Source organism: Antrostomus carolinensis, unplaced genomic scaffold (genome assembly GCF_000700745.2).
Source record: "Antrostomus carolinensis isolate BGI_N321 unplaced genomic scaffold, ASM70074v2 scaffold49637, whole genome shotgun sequence".
NCBI classification, from domain to species: Eukaryota; Metazoa; Chordata; class Aves; order Caprimulgiformes; family Caprimulgidae; genus Antrostomus; species Antrostomus carolinensis.
In genome coordinates this window covers 1-10207 of record NW_010329003.1, presented here as the reverse complement: position 1 = coordinate 10207, position 10207 = coordinate 1, and the positions used below count along the sequence as shown (strand labels likewise).

The 10207-nt window shown below is 47.7% G+C and overlaps 1 protein-coding gene across 1 annotated transcript; it reads right to left on the bottom strand.

Moving 5' to 3' along the window:
* Positions 1 to 3442: 3442 nt before the first annotated feature.
* NOA1 (nitric oxide associated 1) lies at positions 3443 to 9651 on the bottom strand (the record flags this gene model as incomplete). Its single annotated transcript, XM_010172399.1, has 6 exons — positions 3443 to 3676; positions 4268 to 4385; positions 5122 to 5238; positions 7404 to 7535; positions 8603 to 8799; positions 9487 to 9651. Coding segments are annotated over 6 exons (947 nt in total), but the record flags the coding sequence as incomplete, so codon positions are not given.
* Positions 9652 to 10207: the final 556 nt, after the last annotated feature.

Genomic DNA, 10207 nt, shown 5'->3' with positions numbered 1-10207 from the left:
CGTGCTGCCCTGCCCAGCTCTGCACCCCACGCTGCCCCGGCCCAGCTCTGCACTTTGCTGGGAAGCTGAGGAGCACCCCTGTCCAGGTACCAAACACCCCAGGTGCTGCAGCCCCCACCAGCTCAAAGGCACTGCCAGCCAGCTTTAGCTGTTATACACTCAAATCAATCCTGTAGGATTTTACCTGTATTTTAACTACCTCCTCCGAAGCTGTGAGCTGTTTTTTCAGACAGTTCTCTAGCAAAACGAACGGTTTTGCTGAATACACTGTTCTGGAGCAGCTATAAATGATTGCACCCCACTAGTGCGCACTGGGACACCCGTGAAGAGCAGACCTTCTCGGGGGCTGGACCTTCCACTCAAATCAATCCTGTAGGATTTTACCTGTATTTTAACTACCTCCTCCGAAGCTGTGAGCTGTTTTTTCAGACAGTTCTCTAGCAAAACGAACGGTTTTGCTGAATACACTGTTCTGGAGCAGCTATAAATGATTGCACCCCATTAGTGCGCACTGGGACACCCGTGAAGAGCAGACCTTCTCGGGGGCTGGACCTTCCCAGCCCTCTCCTCATGCCTCAGTTTTGCACTGACTCAAAGCACCTTTGCTTTTGGCTCCTGTGCTAAGATGAAGTTGGCTGTTGTCCACAGGCATGGTAAAAATCATCTTATCTTTCAGGCTGTCTGGCATAAACCAGACACGAACCCTCCCTTTGAGAAGTGTTTCTGAGCAGGTCTTCAGCTCTGCTGTAATTCAGCCCTGGGAGCTCATTAAAGGCATGTCTTTGCTTTCATTCAGCCACTAATTGCTTCCACATTACAACCTCCTGCATGCCGAGGTTTAACATCTGTCAGGAGCACCCATTTTTGTTCCCAGCTGGGGCTGTTGCTAGCTGGCTGCTGCTCTCCTGGCACAGCGTGACTTTTGCAAAAGCCCTTCACCACCCACACAACTCAAGCCCCTGCACGGCCCCAGCTCATCGCTTGCACGTCTGGGTTACACACAGAAGGACACTAGGCTCACAGATGTGTGTGCCCACTCCTTGCACATCTCCATGTTGGCAGCAAGGCTTTTCTCCTGGGAATGCCTCTGGCACCCCCTGAGCCCATGTGCAGCTCACTTGTCCTTCTAGAAAGGCGCTTTTTTTTTTATTATTTATTTTTTATTTTTTTTTTCTTTTCCTTTCCCCCCAAACCAGGGGACCTGACACACAGCACACTTGCCTTGGCTGCAGTTTTTCATGTCCAGCCCCTGGGCTGAGGACCACCACTGTAAGAGGCAGGTCTTTCAGTTACTCTTTCCGCATGGGGACCTGTTTGCCTTTCATGTTGTGTCTTTCCCAGCCGTACAGCAGCAGAGGAATGTTACAGGGGATGCCTGGTTTGGATTTGCCAAGCTCCTTTGAACAGACCGCAGCCAGACCCTTTTCCTGCCTCGCAGTTCAGCCGATTGCTGTGCCTTTTTCCATGCCTGTTTTCCTAGGACTGCTCCACATAACCCCCCAAAATAAGTAGGTGCAAGCTTCTGATTTCCACTGTTTCCCCTCCCACCATTAAATAAAGCGTGTTACCAGCATGAGATAGGTTCTCCTCAAGGCACAAAACATAGTGTAGCTGCGTGACAGCGCAATTCCAATGCCTGTGGTTAGCTCTGGCTGGAAATGTCCTTGCAGGCAGCAAGATGGGGCTGGTCCCGGGTTTTTGCAGGCTGGCCCTGTTGAGGTGGCTACAGATTGCTGCAGTGCAGACCCAAGAGGCATCTTTAGGCATCATCTAAAATAACACAACTTCTCCAGCCCAGGCTGCACACCCACAGAGGAGCACACAGAGAGTGGTGGGACAGGGAGCCCAAATAATGCCCTGCCCAGCTACTCCCAGGCCCATCATCAGGGCCACCAGTCCATCAAAGGCCCATCTGCACAAGCCTAGAGCCACACAGGGACATACTGGTAGACAGGAAGCCATCTGAAGGACTCCCGAGGAACAAATGCCCTGTCTGGGCCCTTTTCAGGGCTCTCCTTGCAGAGCCATCAGCCCCTCTGTCCAGGAGCAAAACCCGTCACCATAAGCCTTTGTCTTGGGGGGGATGTCATCCATGTTTACAAACACCTGAAGGGAGGGTGCAAAGAAGACAGAGCCAGGTTCTTTTCAGTGGTGCTCAGTGACTGGGTCAAATGCAATGGGCACAAACTGAAACACAGGAGGTTCCTTCCAAGTATGAAACACTTCTACTGTGAGGCAGACCAAGCACTGGCAGAGGTGTTGCACAGGAAGGTTGTGGAGTCTCCACTTGGAGATAGTACAAAACCATCTAGACACCACCCTGGGCAGCCAGCTTTAGATGGCTGTGCTTGAGCAGGGGAGTTGGACCTCCAGAGATTCCTTCAACCTCAAGCATGCTGTGTGTGTCATGGAGCATTCCGGGTCACCTTTTAGGCTAAGCTGGTGGGACACATCAGAGGATGCAGGGGAAGAGCATTTTAGGATTGCACAGGACACATCCCTGTATGTTGTGTGTATGTGTGCTCTGTGCCTGCTGGGAATACATCTTCAGCCTCACTCGTGGCTGGACCTGACAGGATGGAGCTGCAGGAGCCTCACCTCTCTTTGGCTGTCAGACCTGGCATGATACCCTTTCCTCTAACACTGCCCTTCCCAACGGAGCTTTTGTGTAGACAGCAGGATGCTTACGCTCACACGAGTGCTTTGTCAGCAATCTGAAAAGGATACAAAGGAGTAAGCATCTTTTAAAAAGTTTTATTCTACACCCTGTTTCAGAAACCTCTGCACAAGCTACAGAAACCAAACCAAAGCAGTGAGCTGCAAAAGTTTCCTCTTTGGGCAGATGAACACCCTGCTTTTCATTAATTCACCTTTCCTGTGCCTAAAAGCAGGGCGTTGCACTCCCTCATCTCCCCTAGATACTGAAGGACTGAAAGGACTTGATTTTTGGCTGATGTTGTTGAATGACCATCAGCCACTAGGAGAGTCATACCCACACTGGAACATTCCCTGCTCGCCCCCACTCACTCCAGCTCTTTCAACTCTGGAAACACCATAAAGCCTCCAAGAACAAGGCAATGGTTTCTGACCTGTGGGAGCATGTCTGCAAGAGAAGACCTACTCTATGAGCAGGAAAGCCAGCCCAGGGCAGGCAGGTGAGTTTCCATCCCACATTTCAGGAGGGAAAAGGTAAAGGGATTTGCTCATAGATACTGGCAAGTCCCAAGGAGAAGGTGTTTCACTTCTCACAGCAAGGTTCCAGCCACTCAGCTCATTCAAACTGGCTGTAGTTCTATAGCTGCATCAAGGCTTGTGGAGCACTGAATCAGGCACTTCCCTCTAGGCCTGCTTTCAAAAACACGCCTGCCTGCTTTTAAAAAGGAGTCCAAGCTCTCCCAAATACCAATAAGCAACAAGGTTCTCCAGAGGCCATTCTGTCTTCTTCTACCTTGCTCAGATCATGAGAAGTGCTCTCTGTTCCCTGCAGTTTTCAGGTTTTCCACCAGAGAGGGAGGCTTTTTGGTCCTATAGGCAGCAGTGCCGGGGATCCGGGCCCCTTTGATGGTACTGATGTACGGCAAAAGGGGAGGATCCCGCACCACCAACGCGGTGCCCTTGGGAGTATAGGCTCGGAGCTGCAGATTCTCTTCTGCGTGAGCCGTCACTGCCACCCAGCCTGTACAGCCAAAAAAAAAATGCAGACAGTCAGCAAGACAAGTCACTAGGATCAGAACGAGTGTTTTGACACAAACTCGGTGCTTCCCACACTGGCTAAGAACCTGAGCTACTCAGGTGTGATTTCTTTGAGAAACCAAGCCCAAAGGTAGTATCCAGCCCTTTCCCAATAGAAGGCAGCACCTAAAGCCACATTTTATTTTCCCCAGACACAGCTCTTTCCTGGTGAACTTAAAGAGGGATGGTGGGAGCTACAAAAACCACAGTAATAAAGCTCCCCAGTCCATGGCCCTTTCCCCCTCACCTGGACAGCCGACAGTGTCACAGCCATTCTTGATGCTGTGGAACTTTTATGGCAGCCAGAGTATAAAGTATTCTAATGCAGTCATCCTGTACAAGCATTGGTGTCAATCTCCATTCTCGGAGGTTGCCAAGCCTCAGATGGACAAAGCCATGGCTGCCCTGATTTTTTGTTGGTGACAGTCCTGCTCTGAGCAGGAAATATGGTTTCATCCCTTCAGAAACCTCTTCCCATCAACGTTTCTAGGATATAGACCCTGCAAAGCAAACTAATGAAGAAATATTAAATTACCTGCAGAGGAAAGCTTGATATCTGCAACTGCCTCACTGGTACCAATTCCTTTCAGTGTAATGTCTTGAGGGACAAGCGGGGGGAACTCTTTCATTCGCTCTTCCCCACCCATGGGAACCTAACATCAAAATATGGAGAAAAGATTTAAGAGTCAAGCACTCCCAAACTTCAGCACTCCTACCTTAAACTGGCGAGCAAGGCACAAATGGGAATAAAGATATTAGACTGTTGTTATCCAAGTAAGATCTGGCTTGAATACCCTACAGGGGTTATGGAGTGCCCAGTACAGGCCCAGCTGGTGATGTGAGTGACAGCACTTGTTCCAATGTGCGCAGGAAGGGAACTGCCCAAACAAGGACAGCTCACCCCATTCCCCATCAATCTCCCAGTGCTACACAGTATGTGGCAATACCAAGGAAAAAGTCAGACCACCAAAAGATGCAGGGCTGTGCAGAGGATCCAGCAGGGAAAGAAGGAGAAAGGTACATTTTTCAACTGCAGTGTGTTCTGAAACCCCAGTCTGAAGTTTGCAATGGAAAATATCCCCATCGCTGCCTGCGCTTTAAGGGTATTTAAGAAAAGCCAAGCATTAGAGAGCAAAGCACTGCAAATCTTATCAGCCTGAATGCTAGAAACAGAAGCTCCACTGAAAATGCATCCTCTCAGGGGCCCTCTCCTAACACAGCTGCACAAGACTGCTCCACACTGCAGATCTCCACTCTCCCACTGCAGAAGTCCCAGACTCCTGACATGGTCTGATTTTCCGCATCAATTGTTGCCCAGCCAGGGCACTTCACCAGGCAGTGTGACCTGCCTGTCTCCAACCAAGAGCCCATGACAGCACCTCCTCTTACCTTTAGAAACTCTTGGCCAGCATGCTCCTCGTAGATGGCATCTGCGTTACTCAAGGTAGCAATGCGGACTGGCAACAGGTTAGAAGCCACAACAGAAAACCAGGCAGGCTTTTTTCCCTGGAATAAATACCAAGAGGATGTTACTTATAAAAGAAAAGCAGCCCTGAATTGCTCTCTCCTGCTCTGTTTCTTTTCCTGCATGTTGAAAACCCATCTGACTAATGTCCCCTCCCTTGTCCAAGGAGGGCCCTTGCCTCTGTCACTGCAGAGCAGCCAGCATTTATATAAACAGGCCAATTGAGGTTCCAGGAGAGAAACACCCGTGGCTTCAGCATCCTGCCTCGAAGCACCCCCAATACCACATCCCCTGCCATCACATCTGCTCAGCACAGGCAAATCATCCAAGAGATATCTTTGCTCAAGTTTAATTCCCAAGAACAAACTCAGGGTGGCTATTTAGCATGAGAGGTGATGGGCATCTCCCGTCTCGTGCTTCTTCTATCACTTTACACTTCTAACATGCATCTCTCATTGAGCCATACTTGGTTACAAGCTGCTCTCAAGCTACGAAAAGACTGAACTTGGAGCAATTTCAGCAGGCACTCTCATAACTTCTGCACACAAAGCAAACAAGGTTAGAGAGGGGACAGACTGCTACAAACGCTGCTAGCAGCCTGCAATAAGGAAACCCAAGTGCAGCACTTCCTTCAAGTTCCTCACAGATCTAATCTGAGCCAGGCGCTCCCACTATCACGGTCTGAGCACAGCTGTCTTCCTTCAAGGTCTCTGGAAGATGCAGATACACAATGGGCTGAGACAGATACCAAGGACCTGTGGGGCTCTAAATGTGCACAGCTGAGCTTGCTAGGAGCACCACTACATGGAGAACAAGCTTATAGCACGAAGCATGACTGCCAGCCCTGCTGCACTGGACATGTCTCTGAGCCTGATCCTCTCTTCAGGAGATGGTGTGACACTTCTTTACCCCAACCTGAAGTTCCCCAGGCTGCCAACACCAGCCACATTCTCCACAGCTCCCAAGAACAAAAGTCATCCCTTATGACAAAACAAGCCCTCTGGCTGGACTGCCTGCCCTATCCATCCTCTTCATCGTGGGAAAGGCCTCGTCCACGTTTGCAGGCTGGCCTTATCTTGCAGCATTTCTGCAGTGGGTGTTCACTGCCAGCCAAAATTTCACCAAATCACTGTCCTGTTTTGTCAGGGATGCAAATCCAGGTGCTTTCTCCAGTGCCCAAGCAACATGCCTAGTTCTTTTCTGAGAGCTTTGCCCAAGACAGTATGGATAAAGGGAGGTTTTTTTTCTGCTTTCCTCACAAAGAGCATTTTTTCTGAGTGAGAGATTACTCCTCTGTACTGCCAAGCTGCTTCTCAGGCTGGGGCTCTGGATTCCTATCTTAAGTAGGATGGAGCTCTCCTGCCCTACTGGTATACTGTTACTTACAGAATCCTGTCCTGTCCCCCCACCCCTTTCTGGTTTTCTTCCAGCAGGTCAAGGTCAGCAAATTACCAATTCAACATTTCCATGGTGACCTTGGAAAGCTGACTGAAACAAAGGAATAGCCATGCACACGTCCTTCCTAAAATGGGACAAACTACTGAGAAAGTCATGATCATAAGTGTTAGACACACATCTGGAAGGAATCACTCCTTCCAGAGGTAACATCACAGGAGGTCAGCTCCACACAGCTCGATAAAGGTGTGTGAAATGGGATTTCTAATAAATGCAAGAAATTAGCGTGGGAAGGTGGGAGGGGCACACAGCACCTTTAAAAAATATTTTTACAGAAACTAAAATACATGCACATTTAATTGCTTCCTTGGGCAAATTCTTCAGAGAGGTCTGTGTCATGAAAGAAAAACACCCATGCTTTTCTCTCTTGGCAGACAGCTTTAATGAAATGCAGAAATGAGGAAAAATATCTCTTTTCCCAGTTAATTCTGGCACTCTACCTCCCTCCCTGCCTTCTGCCTCTGTATGTTATGGGAAGCACATCAAGGTGAAGGCATCTGTCAGCATTCAAAAGCAGTTACCATTACACAGTATAAAATATTGCACACTGGTAACAAGTATCAAACCTGTCAGCTGAAACTCCCCATATCTCAGGGCATTTCTACTTTATGCAGTGGTTTATTAACAGATTCATCATCTCAAAAGCAGCAAAGAAAGGCTTTGTCTGGGAAAACTACCCAGAAAGCTTTTTATTGTCTGGTACCATAACAAGAGATAAAGCAGCTGCTCACAAAATCCTTTTTTCTCTTACCTCTAAGTAGTCCACACGTCCCAAGGCTGCTAAAAACAAGACCATTCCTGGCTTGAGAATGAAGGTCCGTGGAACAATGGCATGTGTTGGCAAAACCAGCTTTACTTCTTTCTCTGTCAGGAGATTTAAAACCTGAAAAAGAAATCATACTGCCATAACTCATTCCAGATGTTTCAATGAGGACAATGATATTAATAGTGGTATTATATTGAAAGAGGAAAAAGGTAAAGCAGTGTGAAGAACATCTAACAGAACAGTTCAATTCTGGTCCACACAGTGAGAAATAGGAGGAGACAGGGATGTCATCAATATCCATGCCAATGCAGGGTCTAGCTAGCTCTGCTAGCTGCAGGTTTTCTGATGTATTTGGCAATGTTTAAACCAAAATCTGAGTTATCAGTAATCCTTTTCTAGGCTTTCCAGAAGTTTGGCTTTGGAAGGAGTCATGAGGAAGCAGCTAAAAACAAACCTTAATATTTAATAAACAAATATTTAATTCCCCCACATGCTAACAGCCACTTTCCTTCACTCTTCTTCTAAAATAAAAAAAAAAAAACAAAACAAACAACAACCCTGCTCCTAACTAGTTCTCTTCAGAACTTTTCTATCTCCCTGTACTTCCTTAGGTCATCCTTTGCAAAGAGATGACCTGCATAGATACCAAAGCCATAAATAATCAAAGCACGACGTTTTTGGATGTGTGCACTACATCAGCACTGGCTTCAGAGCCTTTGCTCTACTGAAACACTGAGGTAGGCCTGACACATTGGAGCCATTAACAGGAACCCCGTAGATCCCGTTAGCTTCAGGATAATGCTTTCTCAAAGATTTGGCTCGGTCACATAACACTGGTTATCCTCCTGAGCTCGACCTTTTTCAGTAGGCTGCTAGAGCTATAAAAGTGCACATTTAATTGGGCGATGCCTACAGCACTTCCCTGCATTCAGACGTTACGAAGTTTGACGGCGCAGTCACTCGGTTCCTTTGCAAAGATGGCAGCACGCACTGCTCAGGAACGCAGCAGCGTTAACACAGTGAAGCCCACCCAAGTAAATACAAACCATGCTTTGACACAATTGCCCAAACCAAAAGAATCCCAACCCCGGGACTGCAGCAGAAATACTCTTCCACATGCACAGCTAAGGCAGAACAGCCTTCCCAAACCCCACCATCCCGAAGCACAGCACCAGAATACCTACACAGTTTTCCTTTACAATCCCTGGAGTGTCGAAACACCAGCGAGCATCCTTCACTTCGTTGTATGTGAACTCCTCCCTTTCCTCACACTTCCTAGGGGAATGTCTGGGATCTTCATCTATGCTGTAGGAGAGCATGTCAGGGTCAAAATCAACCACAGTGTTAGACTTCTGCCGCTGAAATGTTCTTCCAACTCTTCCTGGATTAAAATGAAAGGTTTCCTGGTAATTAACTTATTAACTTGCCCATCCTTCACCTGGACATCTGTCCCTTCCCTTGCTTCAGAGAGATGTGCATTGGCAATATAAAGGTTATAAAGATGCTAGAAATTTGTATGTTTAAAAGCCCAGATGCTAAGAAATCCCTTCTATAATTCTTGCTTAGCACTCCTTGAGGCCCTAAACGTTAGCAGGGACTAGATCACAGACACTCCTTTATTTCCCTAACGAAACTTGTTTTCTTCCTTTGGGAATGAGAGATGGCCCACAATGCAGTATCACTGCAAACTACCGAGCTCTGAACTAGGACAGCAAACGCTGATGGGAGGTGCACTGCACAGAGAAACCTCTGCAGTGCTACTACAGCTGAAAAACAAGTACTTGAAAGAAACACTAATGATGCTACTAAGGGAAGACCTAGAAGTCTTGCACTCAAGAACAAAAACTGCTCAAAATAACCTGAATACAAGTTTGGAAAGTTTTTACTGCTACTACAGATAGCATGTCCTTCCCATAATTAAATGGAAATTAGTTCTTTCAGTGTGGGAAGAAATTATGTGCCAAAACCAGCTAGATTCTACAGCAAATTAAGGAGTTAATAGTTCTTTGTGTAATGCAGTATTTTCATTGGGGCAGAGAGGCAACACCTTTACTCAGGCAATACTCACCCACGAAGTAACCTTGCTTTTTAAGGTGATTAAGGTACTTCTTTTCTTCACTGCTTAGCTGATCATCTGTTTTTGCTGCCTCCTCTTTCAGCCTCTCCTGCCTTCGGAATATCCTGTCACATGTAGGATTAATAATTGGAAATTTCAACAGGTTCAGTGTTGTTCCTGAAAAAAACAGAAGGCACACTTGGGCCTCTGACTACCTGGCACACTTAAGCACTGAGGAACAAGAGAAAAAAAAATGCTTTTCTAACTTTTGGGTGAAACCCAAGAATGCAAAGTTGGAGGCAAACCTACAGCTGTTCCCATAAAGTACTAGCCTCCCCAGCCAGGCTGGTGGAAACAAGGCATCCCTCTGCTTGAGATCTGCTCTCACCTACAGTTTTATGAAACATGTCTCAAAGCCAAGTGGTGCCAAGACTGACTTAATATACCCCAGGCAAATCCCACCTCCAGGCAGTTTGGCTTGGCCTTTTTTTTTACAGGTGCTCACCAGTCCACCTCTCGGTCTCTCCCTAAACCTGAGGGCACCCCGCACTGACAGGGAGAGGGCAATGCAGGCAGCTCAGGTTCCGTCCCCACTGGCAGGGGAGCAGGCAGGCTGGCTCTGGTTCACCAGCCCCCTTACTGCCAGGAGACACGCAGTACCCTCTGCGCACACCTCCCGCCCTTGCCACCCTCAGGAAGGTGACAGTTCACAGCACGGAGCAGCACTGGAGCT